Source organism: Ursus americanus, chromosome 21 (genome assembly GCF_024610735.1).
Source record: "Ursus americanus isolate L20-20 chromosome 21, mUrsAme1.1.p, whole genome shotgun sequence".
Lineage (NCBI taxonomy): Eukaryota > Metazoa > Chordata > Mammalia > Carnivora > Ursidae > Ursus > Ursus americanus.
In genome coordinates this window covers 56,718,647-56,746,524 of record NC_142147.1, presented here as the reverse complement: position 1 = coordinate 56,746,524, position 27,878 = coordinate 56,718,647, and the positions used below count along the sequence as shown (strand labels likewise).

General features: G+C 38.3%; 2 protein-coding genes across 6 annotated transcripts in view; one reads left to right on the top strand and one right to left on the bottom strand.

Annotated features, from left to right (window-relative positions):
• ZNF583 (zinc finger protein 583) lies at positions 1-15,962 on the top strand. Of its 5 annotated transcripts, none has more exons than XM_045774225.2 (5): positions 1-132; positions 1,453-1,546; positions 7,790-7,879; positions 8,207-8,302; positions 13,313-15,962. In XM_045774225.2, the coding sequence occupies exons 3-5, from the start codon at positions 7,837-7,839 to the stop codon at positions 14,788-14,790; spliced, it is 1,617 nt and encodes a 538-aa protein (XP_045630181.2). In that variant the 5' UTR covers positions 1-132; positions 1,453-1,546; positions 7,790-7,836; the 3' UTR covers positions 14,791-15,962. The 5 variants fall into 5 exon arrangements, with proteins under 5 accessions (XP_045630181.2, XP_045630185.2, XP_087709433.1 ...); XM_045774229.2 differs by having other exon boundaries at positions 7,790-7,916; positions 8,204-8,302; XM_087853307.1 differs by lacking the exon at positions 1-132 and adding an exon at positions 167-300 and having other exon boundaries at positions 7,790-7,916; positions 8,204-8,302.
• Positions 9,842-27,878, bottom strand: part of ZNF667 (zinc finger protein 667) — a 42,894-nt gene continuing 24,857 nt past the window's right edge. Inside the window, exon 6 of the transcript XR_006775661.2 lies at positions 9,842-27,749. The gene's annotated coding sequence lies outside the window, so the exon portion shown is untranslated. The remainder of the gene's footprint in view (positions 27,750-27,878) is intronic.

Below are 27,878 nucleotides of genomic sequence, written 5' to 3'. Positions count from 1 at the left end.
CGCCGGAGCGCCGCGGCCCCTTTGTGAGCCCGCCGGTCCGGCCGAGAGCGAGGCCCCGCCCCGGCCCGCGGGGCGCTCGGCTCCCGGCGGCCGACGGCGCGGAGGGAGGTGCCGACCCGCGGGGAGGAGGCGGTGAGGACGCCGGCGGCGGGGGCGCGCCCCGGCAGGCGTGCGGGGCTGGAGCGGGCGTGCGAGGGGGCCTGTGACAGTGGGAGACCGTGTCACCGTGTGTGACACCGTGTCACCGTGTGCGTGCCCCTGTGTGTGACTGTGCGAACGTCTGTGACCATGACAGTGACGGTGAGTGTGCGGAGGTGTGGCCGGTCGTGTGAGACAGCGTGAGGTTGTGTGACCTTATGCTGGTGTGACAGTGCGACCCAGTGTGAAGGCACGGGTGCCAGGCTGCCAGGAGAGCTGCCAGCACGAGGACTGGGCGGCTTCTGCGGTGGGCGGGTGGCGGGGGGGGGGGGGAATGCTTGGGGAGGCCAGTGTGCTCCAGGGTTCGGGAGACTGTGTCGGGCAGCAGAGCCTGAGAGGGACTGAGACGAAAGGAAACACTCGAGTAGAAAGAGAGGGAAGGAGAGGGGAGCCCCTGCTCCTGATCTGGAGGGCAGCAGAGGAGGCTGTCGCCCTTTACGACACAGAAGGAAGGTCTTTCCCTTCCTCTCCTAAGCTCTGCTGTGTATGTTCAGAAATAGCCCACACGTATGAACATGCATGACTGGTATTTACTGAGCACGAAGGATGTGCCGAGCACTATGCTAAACGCTTCACGTGGATCAGCTCAGGATCCTCCCAACAACTGATAGGGAGTAGGTGCCATTTCACTGATGAGGAAACTGAGGTTTGGAGTGGTTACTTAAGTCCTGGAGGTTGCAGAGCTAGTGAGTGGTAGATCAGGTCCCTGAGGGTACGTGTTCTGATCCCCAGACCTGGTGGTTCTTAGGCTTACGCTGCTTGAGAGAATTCCTTACTCTCCGAGGTGGAGAGGTTTAGTGGAAAGTAACAAATGAATAGGGGTTTCAGTGACTGTTAATGCATAGTCCCCTTCCTCAACTCTTTTTGAGGAAATTGCTCAGAAAAGTTGAGAGATTGGTTTCCAGGTACGGTTTGTCGTAAATCAGGACTACAAGCAGAGTGTTCTGACTCTTTGGTCCAGTGTCCTCCAGACCACATGACCCCTCTGATTCTACTCTGTGTAAAGATGCTTTCTCTGAGGCATTGTTTGTAGCTTTATCTCATTTTGTAGTAAGGGCGGTAGCATATTTTCTTTTACCATTATTATCTGGTGCGAAGACTAAAAAGTCAGACCTGGATTCCAGTTGGGCCCACTTAATACCAGGAAGCCTTGGATGATTTCAGTAATTTCACTGATGGACAGCTTTCATGTGTGGAGGGGGGAAATAATCCCTACTTGATAGTGCCATTTATGCTTTCTTTTTCCCTCTCCAGCGCTATTATTCCAGACAGTGTCCTTTCAGGGAGGAGCGTGAAGTAGGACAGAGGAGCTGCCATAAATTCTTAAATTCTTAAAGCCATGTCCAAGGTAAGTAAGGATTTCTTCTCCCTGACGTGCTTTGTTTTTCAGGTTTCATAGGAACATCATGCTTTTCTTCTGAAATTCCCCAGCTAACAAAGCCCCATTCATTCAGTGACCTTGTCCTCATGTTCTCCCAATCCAGTAAAAGGAGGTCCCAGTGAGCTTCCTTTTTTTCTCAGCCAGCATTTTCATCTTCATTCAAGAAATAGCTTAGCACTCCTACAGGTTAGGTGTTTCGTGCAAAAATGCACTCCTTGGTGGAATATGAAAGGCTTTAAGGTAAGGAGTTTGATTCATTGAGGTCAAGGTGTATTCTGATGTGACCACTAGCTTGGAGCTTTCTCACAGACCTAAGTTTGAGAGGAAGGCAAGACAAGGGCTATTGGGCAGTCTTAGTCATAGTACATGACAAGATCTTTTGCTCAAGGTGCTTTTGAAGAGTTGTATGTGTTGGGTTTTGAGTATTGAAGTGTGGGTCAGCTAGGGCACTCACGGGGCTCTGAAGAATAAGGTTCCATGGGAGTAATAAGGTCCTGTTACAGGGACATTCTGAGTTAATAGTGGGCTACAGCTAGGATATTCTAGGTCATCCAATTAAGATTAGTGGAATTACTTATGAAAAAATAGGACATTTTTTGAAAAAATGAGAATAGTACTTGAATCTACATTTTAAAATGGCTGCATACATCTATAATGAAACAGTAAAGAGTATGGAATGGGGGCCAGAAGAAACAATTGAAAAGATCAATATATAATGTCCAGAAACAAATGCAAGTATAATTGAGAATGGAAAATATTTATTCATTCACTGAACACAGAGTTATTAAAGACTTACTATATACTAAATGCTGGAAATACTGTGGTAAATGAAAATAGACACGGTCTTTGTTTTCATGGAGTTTAATGAATACTAGCTTGTTTATTATGTGGTTATGTAAGTGCTGTTATCTTAAATCAGTGGAGACAGATGGATTATTCATTTAGAAAAAAGATTTCTTCCTCACACTGAGGTTAAATACATTCTATAGGTTAAATGTAAAAAATAAAACCATATGAACTGCTGGATGAAAATAGAGACTGGCTGTAAAGAGGAAGACGAACCAGAAGCAGCACTGTCCAGTAGAACTTCCTGTGATGACTGCTGATAGAAATGTTCTATATCTGCACTGTCCAATACAGTAGCCGCTAGCTACCTGTGGCTATGGAACACCTGGATATACTAGTGTGACTGAGGAACTGAATCTTTACTATTAATTGATTCAAATTTAAATAGCCACATGTGACCAGTAGCTGAGCATTGGGCAGCACAGATCTAGGCTAATAAAATAATAAAGCCAGGTAGAAAGTTGTGGGTGATCTTGTCCAAGTCACTCATTTTACAGATGAAGAAAAACAGGCCGAGTGGGGGAAATGACATACCTACGTCACTAGTTTTTGTATCAGATGTACGAAGTTGTAATATATGTTGAGGGTCAGCATAAACAGATGATGGTGACTGATGATTTGAAGAGGGTGGTAGAAAATAATGGACTGTGGAACAGTGATGGAGTACATCATTTCCTTTTGCCTGGAACCCTCATTGGCTTCTCATTTTACTTGGAATGAAATTCAGTGTCCTCTCCACAGCCTATAAGGCCCTGCCTGATCCAGGTCTTGGCTACCCCAGACCTCATTTTCTCCAAGTCTTTACCTTTCTGTGCTCCAGTCACACTGGTCAACTTGCGGTTCCTCAAACTTACCAAACTCTTTCCTGTCTCTGAACCTTTGCATTTGCTCCTCCCTTTTCTGTAATTCTCTTCCTTTAGATATTGGCAATGGTTTACTCTCACTTTTAGACTGTTGTTTTAACATTACCGCTTCATTGAGGTTTACCTTGAACATCTTATCTAAAACATGGGGCGCCTGGGTGGCTCAGTCGTTAAGCGTCTGCCTTCGGCTCAAGGCGTGATCCTGGCATTCTGGGATTGAGCCCCACATCGGGCTCCTCCACTGGGAGCCTGCTTCTTCCTCTCCCACTCCCCCTGCCTGTGTTCCCTCTCTCGCTGGCTGTCTCTCTCTGTCAAATAAATAAAAATAAAAATCTTAAAAAAAAAAAAATAAAACAAACACCGTTGTCACTCTACATCACCTTTTTTTTTTTTGTCATAGTGTTTAACGCTACCTGACGTTGTATGACCTGATGTTTACTGTCTTTCTCCTCTGTTATAATATTAACTCCACAAGCAGAGGAACTATATTTTGTTTACCTTTGTATTCTCAATGCTTGGAACATTGTAGGTAGTAAGCACTCAGTGAATATTTGTCAAACTAATATAGAAATGAACAAGACTGTGAATTCCTCATCTATGAGTAAGACCAGAGCGATAAGAACCAGCTACCTCTTTTCTCCTGCTGCTAAACTGGTAATGGAAAAAGCAGAAAGCAGAGGATATGATGTATAAAACAGACAGAGCCCATCAGCCCAAATGCTATTTCTGGGACCCCACCCCAGAACTTATGAATCAGTCTCTGGTGGTGGGGCCCAGGAAACTGCATTTTTATTAAGTCCAAGGATGCTTTCAATGCACATTTTTTGAAAGCCTCTCGTTTCTAAAGATATTTAAAGGGTGCCTCTTATAAACACCACTTTGTTGGTTGTCAGCTGTGTGCCTCTCACAATCCCTATGCCTGCCATGATTCTCTGTACTCACGGCAAGGCACCTGAGTGGCCCTGTGTGCCTTCTATGATTGATTCCTTGTGCCTCCCAAAAGCCCACGTAATCCAGTCTGAGAATCTTTGTCTTTTAATTAGTGTTTAGTACATTTTCATTTAATGTAATTATGGATATATTTAAGCCTATCATATTGCAGTTAATGTTCTCTACTTATTCCATCTATTCTTTTTTTTTTAAGATTTTATTTATTTATTTGACAGAGAGAGACAGCGAGAGAGGGAACACAAGCAAGGGGAGTGTGAGAGGGAGAAGCAGGTGTCCCGCCGAGCAGGGAGCCCGATGTAGGATTCGATCCCACGACCCTGGGATCATGACCTGAGCCGAAGGCAGACGCTTAATGGCTGAGCCACTCAGGCGTCTCATCCATCCTTTCTTTGTTCCTTTATTTCTCCTTGTTTGCCTTCTTTTGAATAAATGAAGTACTTTTTCCTTATTGTCTTGTTAATTAAGCATTATTATTCTTTTAGTGGCCACTATAAGATACCTTACCCATTTCTCATTATGTAATTATCTTCTTTCTTTCATCCTTCTGTAATCTTCCTTCATATTCTTACCACTTTCTGAACAAGATATAGTGATTTAACTCCAACTTATTATTAGTAGTGGATATTATAGTTATTCCTTTGAGGCTCTTCATTTTTTCTTGATTTTCATTTCCATTTTCTTCTATTTTCCTTCTACTTCAAGAACAATTAGTATTTCTTTGACTGCAGGTCAACACTTTATTCCCAGGCTGAATTATCTTTTCATTAGCTCCTATTATTCTTGCTAGGTCAAAACAGTGTAATTTAAAATTTTTTCTGAGGTTAAGTAAGTTTGGGATATCCTAGTCTCATTGGAGAGAATATCTTCTAGGATTTATTTTAAGGAAATAAGAGACTTCAATTGAATCCTTAATTCAACATACAGTAGTATTATATGAGAACGTAGTGAAAAATTCAGATTCATGTAAATGAAAATAAGTAGGGGGTTAGTAAAGATACAGCATATTTATACCACGTAATGTTATCCATCTAACAAAAGTGATATTATAATGAATGTGGACAGATAATCATTGACATGTCCATATAAGGAAACATTTGAACAAATATATACTAGCTGTAAATTTTTATTGTTTCTAGGAAGTAGGGTGACATGGTGGGCAGATGTGGGGATGGAGGACATGCAATTCTTTTAACTTTATAAAAAGGAAAAAAAATCACTGAGGGTAGAAATACTAGACATTATTTGCTAAGTTTCTTTAATGATTACAAATTGTATGAATTCCTGTTTTATCAAATCAAAATAAATACTAAAATATTTTAAAGATATTTAAGTCCCATTGAATGGCTGAAAGGAAAATGTCAATCAGACAGTTGAAACCTGGAATCCATTAGTGTGTGAAGCTGAAAAAGGTCTTTTAAGAACTTTACCTAGCAGAAGCTGCCTTGCCTCTGTTTACAGAGGAAATGTGTGTAGAACAGTTTTGTTTGCACAAAATATTACAGTTTGTATTGCAAGTGTTTGATTTTTAATAGAACTGATGATTGATAGTACCCAGACTTGTCTAGGACAAGTTTCATCTTTTAAGACTCAATTCATGTTCCCTTCCTTTCTTGAAGCTTTATAAAAAATTTTTAATATTTTATTTATTTATTTGTCAGAGAGACGACAGTGAGAGCACAAACAGAGGGGGGAGCTGCAGGCAGAGGGAGGGGGGGAGAAGCAAGCTGAGCAGAGAGCCTGATGTGGGGCTCAATCCCAGGACCCTGGGATTATGACCTGAGCCAAAGGCAGACGCTTAACTGACTGAGCCACCCAGGCACCCCTTTCCCTTGAAGCCTTTACTCACTTCCCACATTTCCCTGTATTAAGTGTTTCAGAGATGGAGGCGTGTAAGATCCAGCTGATGCACGTAACTGATGTTTCTTGGAGGCATACTTCTGCTTCCCTTATAGCCTCCTTAAACATTTTTGTCCGTTACTTGGGCACTAGCAATTCACACATTAACTCCTTTTTCCATTAAAAATGTTTCTGCATAGGGACGCGTGGGTGGCTTAGTCATTTAAGGTTCTGCCTTCGGCTCAGGTCGTGATCCCAGGATCTTGGGACTGAGTCCCAAGTTGGGCTTCTTGCTTGGCAAAGAATCTGCTTCTCCCTTTGTCCTCTGCTCCCGCTGCTTGTGCTCCTTCTCTTGCTTTCTCTGTATGGCAAATGGATGAATAAAATCTTTTTAAAAATGTTTCTGCATAAAATCATTGATGTGCTTAAATACATCTTCAATAGGACCCTTACTATGCAGAGTCACATTTAATGGAGTGATGTTCATACCTGATAACCACTAAGGCAAGGGCACGCACCAGAACTTACCCCAGCTGGGGTACTGGAGGCTGCTGCTGTGCTGGGCACTCCCCTTAAGCTGCTGGGTTGTGGGGAGATCTGGGATGGTCACTAGCAGGGCTTAGTGCAGTAGCTGTTTACCAACCAGTGTGACATTGTTTCAGTATTTAACAAGTCAGTTCAGCTCTTCAGATGTGCACCACTAAGCGCGTCTGTGTATCAGCCCAGATAAAGAGCAGGCTTTGCTCTGTGACGTGCCAAACCAAAGCACCATATAGCAAACCATATGCGAGCCCTGGTAAGTTCGGAGCAGATTTACCTCATTAGGAAGAACACCCGTTTTGAATTTTTAGGAAGCAGACTAGGTCTTATTCCATGTTATAAAGATCCTCAATTCAACGGAGTATTACTTGAGAACTGTACTGTAACTTTTTAAAAACTCTTGCTCATGAGACATGCACAATTGGGTGTGTTTCTCTAGTGAAGCTGTAAGGACTTTTTGTTGCACATCTGAAATGTTCACTATCTCATAGTGCTTAAAATTACTATTCTTTTGTCTCTTTACATGAAAAGTTACTGTCTTTGAAACTCAGTGGGGTTATCAAGAGCTGTTAATCTTTTACTGCCCCAGTTCTGTTATGGCATACATTTGCTTAACTTGTATTTTTGGAAAATCACTACAGAACTTCTTTAATATTTTTATTACCTGTATGTTTAGCTTCAGGAAATCAATATTATAAAGTCAAATATATTTATATATATCTAGCCTATTGCTATAGCTGGAACATTAGCCATTCCATCGAGGAGTTTAGAAAATGTAGGTCTAGACCACATACAACTTTATAGGGCTAAACTCATGTTCCTGCCTCCTCCTTAAAGCCTTTCTTCGCTGCTCTAGTCTGTCCTGATTTTCCATATTGAGAAATGTGTTAGCATTTAGTATGAATAACAATTATTTAGCTCTTGTTTGCTATTCTCACCGTCAGTACAGACTATGTCAGAAATTGTATACTTTCCATTACAAAATATTAAAACCAAGCACACAGAAGTCATTTTAGAAATTGCTTGACATGTGACACAGAATCTAACGTATTGCCAGAAAGTTTCACTATATGCAGTATTTCTCTCCAAAAGTACAAATTAACTTTTCAAACTATGCCAATCTGAGATGAAGAACACTAGGTGAGCATAAAAGAATATGTTTATGTCATTTCAGGATTTGGTGACATTTGGGGATGTGGCTGTAGATTTCTCTCAAGAGGAATGGGAGTGGCTGAACCCTGCTCAGAGGAATCTGTACAGAAAGGTGATGTTGGAGAACTATAGGAGCCTGGTATCACTGGGTAAGAAGGTTCCCTAGAATTCAGAATCTGCACATAGGGCTGCTTTCCAATGTTTGGGAAGCCTCTGATGTACTTCACTAAATTTCCCTTTCTTGTGCTCCCCAAAATAGGCTGACTTTGTAGAACTGGCAGCTTCATTGGAGTATTCCTAGAACTTCATTTTCCCCATTCTTCAGAATACTTCATCTCTTCCTCTACTCCCTTCTATAATGCCCTTGACTTCCTGATGACCAAGCACCTTGATCTGATTTATGGGCCCGGCTAATTCCCCCTTTATTTCTTGTAAGCAGGAGTTTCAGTTTCTAAGCCAGATGTGATCTCATTATTGGAACAAGGAAAAGAACCGTGGATGGTGAAGAAGGAGGGAACAAGAGGCACGTGCCCTGGTGAGTGAGAAAGAACTAGGAAGGTAGAAGAGGCCATTGCAAGGAAAAGCTCAGCTATTCTGAGAGGTTTCTGCTTATAATTGATGTTTCCTGGATAATTTTTCTTAAAGGCTCAAGGCCTGGGAGGAAGCACTGAGGTTCCATTGGCATGAGCTCCCAAACTTATTCTCCTTGAATATATTCTCTAACGAATTACCGTCTTCTCTGATAACATTTTCCTGTTCTCTGGGTCCAAAATGTCAGTGTCTGCTTATTCCTGCTTTTTAGTTTTGCACAAGTTGCTCCATTGTATTTTTAAAAATCTAGATACAGCAATGTCTTTTTTTTTTCATTTTCAGTAACTCATTCCTTTTAAAATGAAGGTGTGATTGATTTATTCATTCACTTCTTCTTTTACCAAGATTTATTGAGTTTTGACTTTGAGAAAATCATTCTGCTAAATTCTTAAGGTTATTCAGAAGCTTATTAACCATCACAGAAAGAATTTCCAGTTACATTTTCAAGTCTGGGTAACTGGAAAGTGAGGTGGTTTAACAGAAACAAGTCAGAAGAATATGCTGCTAGGGTAAAAAGATGATAGTTTGACTTGGGACATAAGAGACTTATTTTTACGAGATGGAGAGACTTCTGAGTGATGAAATGCAACATGTCACTAGATGGCGAGAGGCTCAGAAAAAAAGTGATTTAGAGATGCCAGTATGAATGGATGAGATCACTTAGTTTTACCGTTTGAGATAAACCCTGGTCCTTGGGGCCTTTTTGAGAACGTGGATCTTTGACAACTTTCTCAATCTTCTCTCTGGTAAATGGTCTCTTTACACTTTCTGTCTTGGGTGAAATTTTATAAATTTTTACTTTTCCAAACAATTATCTTTTAATTTAGGTTTTCAAATTTATTTCCATGAATCTGAAGAAAATAATCTTATAATTCCTTTTTATATCTATAGTTTCCAATTTTATTTTGTATAGCTATTCTTTCTTAAAAAAATTATTAGGTAAGCTAATCATTAATTTTGTTTTTAAACTCCAGCTTCTGGATTTATTAGTGTTACCATTATTCTCTTTTCCAATTCTTTATTTTCTGCTTTCCCTAATTCTATCACTCTAGTGTTCTAGGTTTATTTTTTGTTCTTCATTTTGCTGAAATAAATGCTTAATCTATTCGTTTCATTCTCTTACTCAGTTATTAAGGGCTATGAATCTTCCTCTGAATATACCTTCCACTGTCTTCCAGAGATTCTAATATTTAATGTTTTTGTTATTGCTGTTTCCTAGATATCCTACTTTTAAAAAATTTCTCTTTTACACGAGAGTGGTTTAAAATAAAGTTTTCTAGGGGCACCTGGATAGCTTAGTCGGTTAAGCATCCAACTCTTGATTTTGGCTCAGATCATTCTCTCAGAGTCGTGAGATTGAGTCCTGAGTCGGGCTCCCCACTCAGTGGGGAGTCTGCATGTCTCTCTCTCCCTCTCTTCATCCCCCAATTCACACTCATTTGCGTTCTCTTTCTTTCTCTGGAATGAATAAATAAATCTAAAATAGAAAGTTTTCTGGTTTTAATTATTTTGATCAAATTATTTTATAATTTATCAGATAGGACTTAGTATTAACTCTTTGAAATTGTAGGGTTTTGTATGGCATAATACATATTTGGTGTTTGTAAAATGTTCCATAGGTTCCAAGGTGTCTCTGTTTTCACTGTTAAGAGCTTGTTACATGCGTTTTACTTTTTTATTACGTTATTAAAGTCTGTCTTTACTTACCTTTCTTGTTTCCATCTATTTTTTTCTTAACTTTATTAAGGAATTATTATATACAGTAAATCGCATCCATATACATCATCCAGTGTGATGAATTCTGTCATATACACCCATGAAACCATCACCACAATCAAGACATACAGCATTTGCTTCACACCAAAAGACTGCCTTTGCCTCTTAGCAGTCCATTTTTGTCCTCCTGGCTCCAAACACTAATCTGATCTTTGTCATTTTAGACTAGTTTCCATATAAACTAAATGGAATCATATATATTGTTGTATCTGGCTTATTTTACTCATAATTTCAAAAATCATCCATATTTTTGCATGTATGAATACTTTATGCGTCTTATTGCTGAGTAGTAGTCGACTGTGTAGACATCCCACATTTTGTTTTCAACTGTTCATGGACATTTGGGTTGTTTCCAGGTTTTGGCTATTATAAACAAAGCTGCTGTGAAGTGTCAATTACAGGACTTTGTGCATGTATGTTTTCATTTCTCTTGGGTAAATATCTAAAAGTGCAAAGAGTCACACAATTGGAATAGGTTTAACTTTTTAAGAAACTGCCAGTTTTCTAAAGTGACTGTACCATTTTCATTCCCACCAGCAATGTATGAGAATTCCATTTCCTCCATATCGTCCCATCTTTGTATCATCAGTTTTTACTTTTATTCATTCTAATGGTTGTGTTGTGGAATCTCATTATGGTTTTAATATGCAATTCTCTGATGACATATTGTTCAATGTCTTTTCGTGTGCTTATTGGCCATTCATAAGTGTTGAAATCTTTTGCCCATGTTTTATTAGTTTGTTTTTATTATCAAATTTTAAGAGTTCTTTATATAGTCTTAATACAAGTCTTTGCCATTTATATGTATTAGGATATATGTGTGCCAACCATGGCTTGTGGTTTTGTTTTTCTACTGCTGTCTTTTGAACATCCAAAGTTTTTAATTTTCATAAAGTCCAATTTATTAATTTGTCGTGTTTGGTGCTTTCTGTGTCATATCTAAGAAATTCTTGCTACCCCTTAAATCGCAAAAATTTTCTTTTATGTTTTCTCCTAAGTTGTAGTTTTAGCTTTTACATTTTAGTGTATGACCCACTGAGCTAAATTTTGTGTCTTATGTGAAGTAAAGACTGAGGGTTTGGGTTTTTTTGTTTTTTGTTTTCTTCCTCATTTGGATATACAGTTGCTCCAGTATCTTCTTGAAAAGACTTTCCTTTACCCATTCTAATGCCTTATTGATACCTCTGTACCAAAAGCAGTTGACCATATCTACATGGGTCTAGTTCTGAACTCTATTCTGTCCCATCTATCTATATGCCTATCCTTTCATCAGTACCACAGTCTTGATTACTGTAGCTTTATAGTAACTTTTGATAGCAGATAGTTCAACTTGTAAAATCACTTTAACTATTTAGATCATTTCAGTTCCCAAATAAACGCTAGAATGAAGTTGAGAATTTCTACCCAAAAGCCTGCTAGGATTTTGATTTGGATTATATGGAATCTATACATCAATTGAGGAAGAACTGATATCCAAATTAACATCACTTGAGTTTAGTTCATGAATATGGTTTATGTAGCCATTTATTAGTCTTTTTAAATTCTCTTAGCAGTGTTCTATTGTATCCAGTGCAGTGGCTATATATATATTTTTAATCTTATGGTATTTTTGGTGCTATTACAAATAGAATTCTTAAGAATTCCATTTTCCACTTGCTTTTTGCAACTATGCAAAAATGTAAATTGATTTTTATATTAACTTTTTATCTTACGATCTTGATAGATTTATTTAATAGTTGTTCTAGGAGTTCTTTGTAGGTCCCAGGTTTTTCTGCATAGACTATCCACGTTATCAGCAGTTTATTTCTTCCTTTGTAATCTTACAGGGTTTTTTTCCTTACTGCAGGGGACATCTTTTACAACGTTGGATAGAATTATTAAGAGTAGATTTACTTGGATTATTCTGAGTCTTAAGGGAAAATGTATTCTGTCTTTCACCATTAAGTTGATGTTTCATAGATGCCCTTTATCAATTTGATAAAGTTTTCTTTTCCTGGTTTGCTAAGAAGTTTTATAATAAATAGATGTTGAATTTAGCCAAATACTCTTTTTACATCCATTGAAACGATCATATGATTTTCCACCTTTAATCTGGTAATGTGGTGAATTACACTGGATTTCACATATTAAACCAATCTTGCATTCCTGGGATAAGCTCTACTTGGTAATGATTATGCTTTCATATTTTCCTGGATTTGAGTTGCAGTAATTTTACTGAAGGTTTTACATTTATGTTCATGTATTACATTGGTTTTGTAAACCATAATAGGAATTTTAGTTTTATTATAAATGTGAGAAACCATTGGATAGTCTTGAGCAGAACAGATGATTTGACTGAGGAATGGAAAGAAGGTGGCAAATTAAGGCCTGTGGCAGGTTAATAAAATCAAGCAGTTTGATACAAAATTACTGTTTTTCTTTTTTTTTTTTTTTTTTTTTAAGTAGGCTCCACACCCTGGAGCCCAATGTAGGGCTTGAACTCACAACCCTGAGATCAAGACCTGAGCTGAGGTCAAGAGTCGGACATTTAACTGACTGAGCCACCCTGGTACCCCTATACAAACTTACTTTTATGTGAATGCATTTTAGCTCTGAGCTCAATTAAAAATTTACATTTGGTTGGAATATATCACATAGAAAATGCCTGACAAGAAGACTTTTTTTAAAAAGTAGGCTGCACACCCAATGTGGGGCTTGAAATCATGACCGTGAGATAAAGAGTCACATGCCCTGAGCCAGCCTTGTGCCCCAAAAAGACATTTTTTGGCTTCAAAAGTTAATCCATATTTGCATATACAACCTAAGGCAACTAATAGTACCTGGTGTATCTTTGGGTCTATGGAGGTTTTTTAGCCACACTGACCTCATGAAATTGGCTTTCTAAAAATAATGAACTTAGCTTGAATGCAGGATAACCCGAGGCAAAAGAGGAAGGGTGTCTGGAGACTCTAATATTAAATTAGATATAAAATTATTGTGATTTTAGATAACTTTTTCAGTTTCTAATATATATCCTCTCTTAAGTTTTCATTCTTTATAATCTCATACTTTTTAGACTGCATCTTACACTGTTAAACCCCAAACTTCTTATGTATTTTATTCACCAATTTTTGTTTCAGAAGTTCTTCTCTTCTGATGAACAAATACAAAAGACCTTTGTTTTCTTGGTATCTTTTAGATTGGGAGTATACTTTAAAAAAGAATGAATTTTCATCAAAGCAAGTTATTTATGAAGAAACATCCAAACTAGTGAAAATGGGAAGAAGCCATCTTAGTCATAGCCTTGACTGCCCCAGTTTGAGAGAAGACTGTAAAACTGAGGACTGGCTTAAGAACCAGTTAGGAAGTCAGGCAGTACCTTCCAGACAACCGATCATCACTCATAAAGAAATCCTCACTGAAGATCAAAGTAATGAATATACTAAATCTTGGAAAACTTTCCATCAGGATGCAATATTTGATATAAAAAAGACTTTTACCACCAAAGAAAGAGTGCATAAGCATGAGCCACAAAAGAGAAGTTACCGAAAAAAATCTGTTGAAATGAAACATAAGAAAGTCTATATACAAAAGAAACTTTTGAAATGTAATGAATGTGAGAAAGTTTTCAACCAGAGCTCATCCCTTACTCTTCATCAGAGAATTCATACTGGAGAGAAACCCTATGCATGTGTTGAGTGTGGGAAAACCTTCAGCCAGAGTGCAAACCTAGCTCAACATAAGAGAATACATACTGGGGAGAAACCCTATGAATGTAAAGAATGTAGGAAAGCCTTCAGCCAGAATGCACACCTTGCTCAACATCAGAGAGTTCATACTGGAGAGAGACCTTATCAGTGTAAAGAATGTAAAAAAGCCTTCAGCCAGATTGCACACCTGGCTCAACATCAGAGAGTTCATACTGGAGAGAGACCTTTTGAATGTATTGAATGTGGAAAAGCTTTCAGTAATGGTTCATTTCTTGCTCAACATCAGAGAATTCATACAGGAGAGAAACCTTATGTATGTAATGTGTGTGGGAAAGCCTTTAGCCATCGTGGATACCTAATTGTACATCAGAGAATTCATACTGGAGAGAGACCGTATGAATGTAAGGAATGTAGGAAAGCTTTCAGCCAATATGCACACCTTGCTCAACATCAGAGAGTTCATACTGGAGAAAAACCTTATGAATGTAAAGTATGCAGGAAAGCCTTCAGCCAGATTGCATACCTTGATCAACACCAGAGGGTTCATACTGGAGAGAAACCCTATGAGTGTATTGAATGTGGGAAGGCCTTTAGCAATAGTTCATCACTTGCACAACATCAGAGAAGTCATACTGGAGAAAAACCTTATATGTGCAAGGAATGTAGGAAAACATTTAGCCAGAATGCAGGCCTTGCTCAACATAAGCGAATTCATACTGGAGAGAAACCTTATGAATGTAATATTTGTGGGAAAGCCTTTAGCTATAGTGGATCTCTTACTCTACATCAGAGAATTCACACAGGAGAGAGACCCTATGAATGTAAGGATTGCAGCAAATCTTTCAGGCAGCGTGCCCATCTAGCCCAGCATGAGAGAATTCATACCATGGAGTCATTCTTGACTCCTTCCTCTCTCTCACCCTCCATGTCCAGTCAGTTGCCAAGACCTGTAGGTTTTATCTCCTAAATATGCCTTGAATCTGACTCCATTTCCATTACATCCTCTTTGTCCAATACATAGTAATCTATTTCATACAGACTATGGAAATAGCCTTCTGATTGGTCTGATTAACCATTTCCTTTGTCAGTTGCCTACATTGCAGTCAAACTTGTATTTTAAAAATTTGATCATATCACTTCCTCATCGATACCCTTCATTAGTACCCCATAGTTCTTAGGTTAAAGCACACTTTCCTCAAAATAACCTAAAAGACCTGAAAGACCCTCCTGTCCCAAATACCTTGTTCCAGTATACCTTTCAAAGTACTATTTCATGTCAAAATACATCTCATTCTTTGGCTATTTGTCCAGAATTAAGAAATCATATTCCAGCATCAAACAGATCTGGGTTCCAATCCTTGCTCTTCCACTTTCTAGGCCTCTAGTTTCAGAGAAACATTTTGTTCTTTGTAAGGTTCAGTCTTTTTATTTATATTATGGAAATAATAATAGTACTACCTCAAAGGTTGATGGGAGGATTAAATGAGAGAATGCATGTAAATTGCTCAGAGTGCCTAGCATAAAGTAATGACTTAATAAACGTTACCATAAAATGAAAAAAATACTGTGGTATACAAAGAGGACCTGGTCATCTCAGCAAGGATCATCTGAGAAATAACAAAAGAAGCACCAGTTCAAGATTTAAGAGATTATAAAGATTTTTGATTAGGAACAGTAGTCATTGTTTTAAAGGTGGGTGATAAGGGTATCTGATACAGTAGCATTGACGTTAAAGTCCATAATGACATACAGTAAGATATGACTTTGTTGGTAAGAAAAACTAACTTCATTAGATATTCAACAGTTCTAAGAAGCCAGATTTTAAAAATCACTAGTAATAAGTAGGATTTACTGAGATGTATTCATCATTTACATAAAAGACAACTTAAAAAAATCAATAACCAAAGAATAGAAAATACAAGTTTGATGCCCTCTCCTAATTCCAGGTGGTTGAATTGTATTAAATCTATCTCGTTTAAAACTGAAAAGGTGGTTAAACTAGTTCTAAGCTGTAATTCCAAAACTAGAGAGGAAAAGAAAACTATATCAATACTTATAAACTGGTAGCCCACAAACATGTTTGATTTGGTACTCATCACTTTAAAATGAATAAAAAAAAAAAAAAAACCAAAAATCAAATACTTTTATGTGAGCACACGTTTTCCAGTTCTCCATAGTTCAAACCATTCCTCCTTCCATCTGACTTATTTTACACTTTCTATTACTTCCTGACTCCTGGAGGCTTTGAATATGCAATCACTTCAGTAACCAATTCACATATGAACATAGGTACAAAGAAAATGATGAAATGGAGAATGAAAAGGAAGACTTGAATAGACATTTTATCCTGCAGGGGAAGACTATTCTCGAGATGTTAGGAGGCCCAAAATCAATCTACAGATTCTTTGATTTCTAACAAAATCCTAAGAATTTTTTAAGGCTTGAAACACTGTGTGCATGTGAACATACACACATATACATTCATACAGATAAACACATAAAATCTATAAATAAAGGTAATTTGTCAGTGGCCTAACAGTATTGGTAAAATTGATTCTGCTCTGTACAAAACCAGTTCCTTCATTCTTTTATCCAAACGTGAAAGAGTTATCAGAGGACACAGTAACATAATGTATAATCAAAGAGTGAAAACAATCTTCCTAAACAAGACATGAAATCCAGAAGCCACACACACAGATTCTAGGTTTGACTGTGTAAGAACTTTATTAAGCTTTTATATAGACAAAGATAGTTATAAACACAAAGTTTTTAAATATCAGTATTGGAGATATTACAACATATATGAAATCCATAAGTGCTCCTATAAATCACTTAGAAAATGACACTACTATTCCCATGGGCAAAGGACCTAAAGAGGCAACATGTGACTGATGAATGAATGATAAATACTGAATCTCACTAGGATGAGAAGAAATACAAGTTAAACCAATGAACTATCCATCTGTCAATATCAGATTGATAAAATATATGCATTGCAAAAGCAGGAAAGGAGTACGTGTGGAGTATGAATTTGTACACATTTTTTGAAAGGCAACTTGTCAATATCAGAACTGTCATTGGAAAAATCAAGATTTTCTTTTGCAGTTAACAAACAGCATATAAATTTACCTTCCTTCCATATCCCATTAAATGGCTAAAACAATGTAAAAGACCGAACAAAGATCAGAAAAGAGGGTCCTCAGTGGATGAAAAGAGCTGGACAAATAAAAGACAAAATGGAGGAAAGTGTTTGTTCATGAAATGTAGCAGAGGCAGCTACAACCTGAAATGTTTGAATAATAGGGTTTTCAGTAATAGGAGCCACTCTGCCCAAATGCTCTGTACACAGCACCCCTAGAGGAGTTTAGGCTTCAATCTGGTTTGTGTATAGAGGCAGGGGCTGGGGGGGGAGGGTGGAGGTTGGTAATAAGGAGAAACAATGACAAGACTGCTAAATTCTTTTCCATGTGGAAGCCAACAGCTTTCTCATTCCACACTCTCTTCTATAAGTAAATTGAATAGAATCCTTACTTCACACCATCCACAAGAAGGGAGTTCCAGTTGATTAAAATCCTAAATATAAAACTAATGAGAAAAGTATAAGAAAAAGTAGGATATATTTATTAATTGGTGTTGGACATACGTTTCTAAAAAAGAAAGTGCTCTTAAAATTTAAAACAACAGGAAGAAAATATTTGTAACATACAAAGGGAAAGATGTAAGAACACCTATGAATAAGCAAAGGACAACTAAGCAAGTATAAAAATGGACAAAATATGAGAATAGGCAAATCGTAGAAGAAATACAGATGGATGATAAATGAGTCCCTGCTGAACCTCACTAGTATTGAGGTACAAATTTAAATAATGTACTCTCAAACAGTGGCAGCTGCATGGAGCAATGAGAACTCCTCACTGCCACTGCGGAAGCAGTGAAGTTTTTAAAACGTTCACTACAGTCTCTTTGGAGGGCAGTATGGTTAGTACATGAAACACTGGAAACCATCTAAATTTCCACAGGGCATGACGAGAAATATTAGCAGCAGTTTGAAAGAATGGACCAATGATACGACATGGATGGGTCTGATTAAAGAACGCTGAAACAGTAAGTTTTTTAGATTTGCATACTATCATATGTTAATAAAACATTTCTAATACAATTAAATAAGTATGCAAAAGTTTCAAAAAGGTTCTGGAGAGGCACATCCAACTGATAAGTGTTCCTTGTAGGGGAGGAGGCTGGGATTGGATATTCCGGTTAGGAGGAGACCTAGGATTATCTGTCGTATTTGAAGTTATAAGCAATAATGTAATACTATAAGAAATTTAAACTATGAAATAATGAACTTACTTGGGTAGCTAGCATGAGAGTTGGTGGCTAAGTCAAAAATCTCTTCAGGAATTTAGAGAATCTCTTTTTGACTTGCCAGCCCTGCATACATAGATAGCAGTAACCCTCCCTATTCAGGGAAACTCATCTACAAGGTGATCAAGCCATTACCATTTTTTTTTTTTTTAAGTAATTTCTACACCCAACATGGGGCTCAAACAACACCAAGAGCAAGAGTCACATGCTCCATTGACTGAGCCAGCCAAATGCCCCAAGCCATATCAATCTTAAATGTTGGAACAGTTAAGGATCATAACACATGAAGAAAACTATCAGCATAATAAGGTCCGAGACAGAACTAAACCTACAGTGGAGAAAGTTGTGTAATGACAGAAGAAAACTAAAAATTTATGTCAGATTTAAACAGGTAAATATGGAAAGCTATCAAAAAATAATTAGAGGGGGGCGCCTGGGTGGCACAGCGGTTAAGCATCTGCCTTCAGCTCAGGGCGTGATCCCGGCATTATGGGATCGAGCCCCACATCAGGCTCCTCCGCTGTGAGCCTGCTTCTTCCTCTCCCACTCCCCCTGCTTGTGTTCCCTCTCTCACTGGCTGTCTCTATCTCTGTCAAATAAATAAATAAAATCTAAAAAAAAAAACAAAAAAAATAATTAGAGGGGTGCCTGGGTGGCTTCAGTTGGTTAAATGTCTGCCTGTGACTCAGGTCATGATCATCCTGGGATCAAGGCCCGTGTCAGTCTCCCTGCTTAGCAGGGAGTCTGGTTCTCTCTCTGCCCCTCCCCCTGCTCATGCACGCTCTCTCTCAAATAAATAAAATCTTTAAAAAAAAATTAGTATTGTACACATGAAACTAATATTTAAACACCGTTAACTATACTGGAATTAAAATGTTTAAAAATCACTCTTTTAAAGAAAAATATGTACAGAAAATAATCATGTTTTCTAGGGGAAAAAAAGGTAAGTCAGAACTCTTAAGAATGAAAAAATGTTACTGCTATAATAAACTAGAAGTTTTAAGATTTTTTAAAATTTATTTTAAGGAGAATGAGTGAGAGAGAGAACATGAGTGGGGGGGTGGGGGGAAGAGCAGAGGGAAAGAGAGCAGCAGACTCCCCGCTGAGCAGGGAGCCCGACATGGGGCTTGATCCTGGGACTCCAGGATCATGACCCAAACTGAAGGCAGTCACCTAACCAACTGAGCCACCCAGGCACCACTTAATATAAGTTTTAAAGAAAATTAAGGAAACTTCCCAAATTCATAAATTAAAAAGAAAATAAGAAACAAAAAGGACATAGAAGTTTAATTAACAGGAGTTCCAGAAAAGCTTACAGAGAAAATATAATGGATACATCAAATAAACGATTGAGAATCTTTCTAAACTGAAGAAAATTATGAATGTTCGGCTTGGAATAGTTCACGGAGTGCTGGGAAGGCTGAACTGGCAAAAGCCTCAATTACAATAGAAGAAAAGACATCCAGAAATATGCTTGTGAAATTTCAGAATTCAGGATGAAACCATCCTAAAAAGCTTTCAAAAAATGTGAACGTCTCCTTTTTCTTTTTTAAGATTTTATTTATTTGAGAGAGAACACAAGCACGGGGACAGAGACAGTGTTAGCCTTCCCTCCTGTTAGCAATATTAGTTAACAGAACATAAAACAGCACCTTCCAAGTTATGAGATAAAATTACTTTGTATCTACAAGTCTATACCCAAATAACAATAAAGCATGAAGCCACACACTGATATCCTGTATATGCAGTTTGCTTCAGTTTACTCTCATTTACCCTTTATTAGGGTATTATAGGATTAGCTTTAGTAAAATTTGGATGGAACAGGAAGGCGGCAGCAGGAAAGGCTTCAATAAACAACGGATCTAAACTGGGAAAGTGGTGTTGAGGATGACTAGGATGATTACTCTACAACAAACAGACCAAATTACCGGTAGGCTAGGAATTAAGGGGCTCAGTGAAGAAAATCTTCAGGAAAATTGGAATAGGTTATGTTAAATAAGTATGAAGTTGGAGGATTTTAGCAATATGGTGAAGACGAGTTTTCCTCAGGGAAATGGAAAGAAAGGCAATTACTGGCGCTGGGAAAAACAAAGGGGAAACCATACCAGTTATCATGTCTGAATATAAAACAAGCCCTCATGAAATGTGGTATGATTCTGGAAAACAGAATATAAAAAAATAAAATCCATTTGACTGATATGAGGAAGAGACTCCTTTAAGCACAGACTGGGATCCTAACATTGGACCTACAGAGAAAGAAATGTCATCACATATTGCTTGGCTCTGACTCTTCAGAGACTATTTACCTAGTGATAATGATCAAGTGCTGTTTTATTTTCAATCTTATAGAGACAAGCCACTGAAGTCTGTCTCTGTATACATATATAGACCTATTTATTGTCTACTTAATAATGTAAAAGGCAAAATGTAGCTGATAGACTGGATAGTGGGAGGTTGATAGCAATGAGAATGAATGAATCAAGGATAAGGGGCAATATTCTCATAAAGGGGATTCAAGAGATCTGTATAAAGTTGAAAGAATAAGAAATACAGGTTAGCTGTATTTCAAAGTAAAATACAACAGAAGAGTGAATATATAATTTACTTAGTGGAATGAGTTAAATTCTTATCTTTCCTAAGAAAGATTACTTAAGAGTCTATAAAGTTGATAAATGGAGAAACAGCAACTGCCATGAAGATTCTGACAGAGGGGTCCCTGGGTGGCTCAGTCGGTTAAGCATCTGACTTTGGCTCAGGTCACGATCTCAGGGTCCTGGGATCAAGCCCTGCATCGGGCTCCCCGCTTAGCGGTGAGTCTGCTTGTCCCTCCTGCCCCTCCCTTGCTCAGCTCATGCTTGCTTTCTCAAATAAAAAAGAAAAGAAAAGAAAAGAAAAGAAAAGAAAAGAAAAGAAAAGAAAAGAAAAGAAAAGAAAAAAGAAAAGAAAGATTGATTCTGATGGAAACCTAATTCCAATTAGCTTAGGAAAAAGGTATTAGTACCTATAACTGAAAGGTGTAATGTCTATATGGTACAGCTTCAGGCAGGTACTCAGACTCAGATTAATAGCTCTGCTTTCACTTGTTCCATTCTCTGGCAGGCTTTTTCTTGATAAGGAAAAAAATGGCATCTGATATTAGACTTAAAAGGTCCTTAGAGCTTTTAATCTCAAAAGGAAGGTGATCTTCTTTCTTTTAGCCTCCATGTCAGAGAGGAAAAATTGGATTTGTTCCAATTTAGGCTATGTGTCCACTCTGACCAATCACTGGGTCGATGGTATGGGATACTCTGGCCAGTCTGGGTTAAGTGCTTATGCCTCCACCAGCAGGACTGGATCACCGGATTGAACAGTTCACAAAATTCCCATGGAATGCAGGCAGGGTGGAGGGAGGCTGAGATTCAGTTCCCATAAAGAAAAAACTTGACCTGAACTGACATGAGGGCATTTATCGGTTCATTAAATGTGTGAATATTCCTATCTTTTGCTTCAGAAAGGGTGTGTTTGATTCGGTGGTGCTGCCTCAGACCCTGTCGCAAGGGTAAGTTAAATTGCTATGGGTGAAGGGGACTAAGTACCCTGTAGTTTATAATTTAGCTATGTTGCCAGTAATCCTCAACTGGCTGCATGCTAGACAAGGCAACCTCAACAGGAAGAGACTCAAGTAGTTGAGCCTCATCACCGGGACCACTCATGCCAGAAGACTTCAGGGGAGTTCCTTTTAAAACCCTCCAAAGGCGGCTTCCTCCACAGGTGTCAGAGACAACCAACAGAAAGCAAAGCTGTTACAGAAAGGACAGAAGACCTGATCTACAAAGAGGATTGCCTTCAAGTGAAAATACTTCATTTTTACCCAACTCTTCCACTGTAAGTGGTACAGAGCCATAAGGAGGCAAATTCAAATGTATTTATGAGGAGCCTCTAACTGTATTTACTAATTTCTGAATTTAAAGAGGTGGAGGGGCGCCTGGGTGACTCAGTTAAGTGTCCAACTCTTGATTTCAGCTCAGGTCATGATCTCAGGGATGTGGGATTGAGTCCCGTGCTGGGCGTGGAGCCTGCTTGGGATTCTCTCCCTCTGCCCCTCCCTCCCTCTCTAAAAAATTAAAAATTAAAAATAAAGAGGTGGAACCAAGATGTACCTATCCATTTCTCCTTTCTGAAACCAAATTAAAGCAACAAGAAAAATATAGGAGAGCCATCTGTGATGAAGTGAAGACATATCTACAATTCTGAGCCTCAAAATCCTAAGAAAATGCTGCTAAATGTGGTAAGAATCCTGGGAGGAAACTGATGGTGCACTGAAGACTGTAACATTCCCCCAAAGCAATGTGGTATCTGGAAGGGCAAAAGGCACTCCGAGGGACGCGTGGGCGGCTCCGCCAGCTGCATGTCTGGCTCTGTGCTCAGCACGAAGTAGCTGGAGATTCTCTCTCTCTCCCTCTGCTCCTCCGTGCCCCCATGCTCTCTCTAAAATAAACAAAATCTTAAAAAACAAACACGGCACCTTGATTGGAACCAGTGTTACTTCAAAAAGTCTGACTTTAGAAGCCTCCCTAAATTATTTACAGTTGCAGAGTGGCAGGGTGAGTGGCAAGAGTTCAAGAAGGAAACACTTGGGTTTTGAAGAGGTAATCTATCATTACCAGGAGACAAACTGCCAGTGATAGGACTGCAAGGTAAAGGCTAAATCCTTACTACTCAGAGTGTGGGATACGGACTGGCAGCATCAGCATGACTTGACCATTTGTCAAAATTCCAGAATAGTGGGCCCTAATCCAGACCTACTGATTCAGAATCTGCATCTCTGTAAGATCCCCCGGTGATCTGAATACACAGTAACATCTGAGAATCACTGGGCTAGAACAAGTTTTCTGCCAGTCTGAAGCACTGCCCTTGGATAAACAGCTAGATCAAGAAGCGCTCTAGTCATTCAAAAATTGAAAGTCTAGCCCTTCAGAGACCCTATGGAATAATGTTAGACTCAGACGTACCAGAACTTCCTTCTACCAAAACTGAACAACAACAAAAAATACCACCTCACATCACACACTATGAAAAGTTGAATACAGACACGACAAGGCCACACTGGAAGAACATGCCAGGATCGCTGGCACTTTCTACCCTCTGGTAAGACTAGCAATAACGGAGAAAAAGTAAGTAGAAGAAATTCTGAAAAACCATACTAATATATCCCAACTTGGTGAGGAAGATACAGGGAGCACTGAATAAAGGTACATAAAATTCGTCTAAAGAATCCTTCATTCTAGAGAGACAGTAGTTTGAATAGAAAAGGCAAGTTAAAGATTAGAATTTGCCTATCTTTTTGATCTAGGAACTTCTCCAAAAATACTGGTAAAAATTTTCAAAAGCATATGTGCAAGAATGTTAATTGCAATGTTGGTTTTTTTGTTTGTTTAAATTCTACATCCATAGTGATCCCTGTTCTCGTTAAATGTGTACTTGAGATGCGCACTTCTGGTGAAGATGGAATTCTGGAGGACTAGTCTATCCTCCCACCTGAAACACTAAAAACTGGACAAAGTATATGAAACCTTGGTTTCAAGACCCCGGACATCAGGCAACGAAACTGATATATCCTTGAAATGGGAAACAAATGAGGGGAGTACTAGGATTTACCCAAATAACTGCATGAAGAGAGTTTCCACCAGGCTATAGTCTGAGTTGAGGGGAAGGACCTGGGAGTCAGGGAGACTGAGGTGGCTGGAGTTTCCAGGATGAAGTGCCTGAGAGCACTTACAGAAAAAAACCCTAGACACCAGAATTTTTTATCTGTGTGAAAAACTAGTTTTTACCTAAACACCGATCAGTGCATGCGTGTGAGAAAATCACCTGAATTACCTGGGGAAAGAATGGACAGAATTACAAGGAGAAATGGACAAATCCAAAATTATAGTAAGAGATTCTGACACACATCTATCATAAAAACAAGTAGACAAGAAATCATAAAGGAAATTGAAGATATGAACTGCACTATTGGCCAACTTGACCTAAATGATATTTTAAAAATAGAATACAAATTATTTCATATGCACCCAGTATAGTTACCAAAATAGACTATATTCCAGGCCTTAAAACATATCTCAATAAGCTTTAGAGAATTCAAGTCATACAAAATATGTTTCCTGACCAGAAGGATTAAATTAGGAATCAGTGAAAGAAAGATACTAGGAAAATCTCCAAATGTTTGGACCTAAATGGTAACCCATGGGTCAAGAGAGAAATCAAAGGGAAAATAGGAAGTATTTTAAATTGAATAAAACTTAGAACACAGCATGTCAAAATATGTGGGATGCAACTAACAGTTCTTAGAAGGAAATGTAATAGTACTAAGTTATAAAATTTTGAAAACTCCTAGTGACTTCAATTTCCACCTTAATTAGAAAATGAAGAGCACTGAAACACCAAGTTAGCGTAAGAATGGAAATAATTACTAATAGAAATAAATGAGATAGGAAACAAAAATAAAAGGTCAATAAAACCAATAAATCTTCATTCAGACTGATGAAAAAAAATACACAAGTCACCAATTTCTGGAATGGCAAAGGTGATGTCACCACAAATTCTAGTTATGAAATGGAAAAGAGAATGTTGTGAGCTTTATGGAAATAATTTGACAACTTAGATGAAATGGGAAAACTTCTTGAAAGAAACTACCAAGCTTTCTCAAGAAGAAACAGATAATCTGAACAGTTGCTGTTTTCAAAATGGAATTTGTAATTTAAGTCTCCCAAATATTTCCAGGTGTCTTACTGGTAGTTTAGTTCTGCTACGATCAGGGAATATACTTTATGTAACTATTTGTTTAAAACATAAAATCTATTTTATGGTCTCGTGTACTTCTTCATGTGTACTTGAAAGGACGGTATTCCGCGCTTGTGGTGTTTTATAAATGTCAGCTAGTTAATTTGGTCAACTGTGCTGTCCAGGTCTTCTATATTCGGATTTTGTGTCTACCTGTTCTAGTAATACCTGAAAGACAATGGTGAAATCCCCCAAAATAGTGGATTTGTCTCTTTGCCCTTTCTGTTCTTTTTTCACTTGTGTAACCTGTACCTCTGTACTTTGATACATACACATTTAGGATTGCTGTTTACCTGGAAATTGACCCCTTCGTTACATAATGTTTTTTATCCTGATTACATTTGTTGTTCTGAAGTCAGCTTCGTCTGATACTGATATAGTGATTCCAACTTTCGTTCTGTTAGTGTTTGCATCATCTATCTTTTCCCCACTCCTTAATTTTTAATTATCTATGCCTGTATAAAGTGTATTTCTGCTAGCATATACTTGGGTCCTGCTTTTCCATTCAGTCTTACTATCTCTTAACTGGTATGCTTAGACCATCTGCATTTCTTTAAAATATTTTATTTATTTATTTATTTATTTAAGAGAGAGATCACAAGCAAGGGGAGGGGCAGAGGGAGAAGCACACTCCCCACTGAGCAGGGAGCCCAATACTGCTCAATTCCAGGACCCTGGGATCATGACCTGAGCCGAAGGCAGACACTTAACTGACTGAGCCACCCAGGTGCCCCTAGACCATCTGCATTTGATATAATTTAAAAATATCTATATTTGGATTAAAATCAATCCATCCTCTTAACCATTTTCTAATTGTTCTATTCTTTGGTTTTTGTTCTTTTTTTTTTTTTAAGATTTATTTATTTATTTATTTATTTGACACAGAGAGAGACAGCCAGCGAGAGAAGGAACACAAGCAGAGGGAGTGGGAGAGGAAGAAGCAGGCTCACAGCAGAGGAGCCTGATGTGGGGCTCGATCCCACAACGGCAGGTTCACGCCCTGAGCCGAAGGCAGACGCTTAACTGCTGTGCCACGCAGGCGCCCCTGGTTTTTGTTCTTTTGCTGCCTTCTATTGGGTTAACTGAATATTTTTACATTATCCCATTTTATTCTATTAACCAATTTACCTCTTTAAAACTCTTCTGCACAGCAAAATAAACAGTCATCAAAACAAAGAGGCAACCCACAGAATGGGAGAAGATATTTGCAAATGAAACTGCAGATAAAAGGCTGATATCCAAGATCTATAAAGAACTTCTCAAACTCAATACATGAGAAACAAATAACCAAATCAAAATATGGGCAGAAGATATGAACAGACACTTTTCCAATGCAGACACATACAAATGGCTAACAGACACATGAAAAAATGTTCAACATCATTAGCCATCAGGGAAATTCAAATCAAAACCACATTGAGATACCACGTTACGCCAGTTAGAATGGCAAAAATTGACAAGGCAGGAAACAACAAATGTTGGAGAGGATGTGGAGAAAGGGGAAACCTCTTACACTGTTGGTGGGAATGCAAGTTGGTATAGCCACTTTGGAAAACAGTGTGGAGGTCCCTTAAAAAGTTATAAACAGAGCTACCCTATGACCCAACAATTGCACTACTGGGTATTTACCCCAAAGATACAGACGTAGTGAAGAGAAGGGCCATATGCACCCCAATGTTCATAGCAGCATTGTCCACAATAGCTAAACTGTGGAAGGAGCCGAGATGCCCTTCAACAGACGAATGGATAAAGAAGATATGGTCCACATATACAATGGAATATTACTCAGCCATCAGAAAGAACGATTAAACAACATTTGCAGCAACATGGACGGGACTGGAGGAGATTATGCTAAGTGAAATAAGTCAAGCAGAGAAAGACAATTATCATATGGTTTCACTCATTTATGGAACATAAGAAATAGGAAGATCGGTAGGAGAAGGAAGGGAAGAATGAAGGGGGATAAACAAGGGGGAATGAACCATGAGATCAGACTGTGGACTCTGGGAAACAAACTGAGGGCTTCGGGGGGTGGGGGAATGGGATAGGCTGGTGATGGGTAGTAAGGAGGGCACGTATTGCATGGAGCCCTGGGTGTTATACGCAAACAATGAATCATGGAACACTACATCAAAAACTAATGATGTACTGTATAGTGACTAACATAATAAAAAATTAAATGAAAAATAAGAAAATAAAAATAAAAAATTTTAGTGGTTAGCCTAGAGTTTACAACATGTATCTTTAAACCAGAATATATCATCAAGTAATGTGCCACTTAACAAGATCCTGCACAACATATTCCCAGTTTCTCCCTCCCATCCTTTGTACTTGTCACGCATTTTACTTTTATATGCGATAAACACACAAAGCAAGTTACGATTTTAAACAGTTATCTTTTAGGCATTTACATAAGAAAAATTATTTTACCTTCATTTATTCCATTTCTCTTCTTTCTTTTGTGCATATCCAAGAATCTGGTTTCACATTCCTTCTGCTTCAAGAACTTCATTTAATATTTCAAATAGGTCTTTTTGGCAATGAATAGTTTTTATTTTGAGAAGGTCTTCATTCCTCTATCAATTTGGAAAAACATTTCCGTGAAGTTTCAATAAAGACAGCTTTTTCCTTCCAGCACTTTACAAATGTCATTATTGTCCTCTGGTTTCCATTACTTCTAAGTCTACTGTAATTCTCTTTTCCTCCCCTAAGTCTGCTGTAGTTCTTATCACTGTTCCTCTGTAACAAAAACAAACAAAAATCCTTCTTGGTATTCTCTGAGCTTTATATATCTATGTTCTGGTGTCATCAGTCATTATTATATCTTCAAATACTTCTTCTGCTCCATTTTCTCTTTTCCTTCTGGGA

What these genes read in the sequence shown, in the direction of transcription:
- ZNF583 (XM_087853306.1), top strand. Translation starts at nt 7,772, where the DNA reads ATGTTTATGTCATTTCAGGATTTGGTGACATTTGGGGATGTGGCTGTA. An exon ending in TAGGAGCCTGGTATCACTGG is followed by an intron (nt 7,917 to 8,203) that starts GTAAGAAGGTTC and finishes ATTTCTTGTAAG; the next exon opens with CAGGAGTTTCAGTTTCTAAG. An exon ending in AACAAGAGGCACGTGCCCTG is followed by an intron (nt 8,303 to 13,312) that starts GTGAGTGAGAAA and finishes GGTATCTTTTAG; the next exon opens with ATTGGGAGTATACTTTAAAA.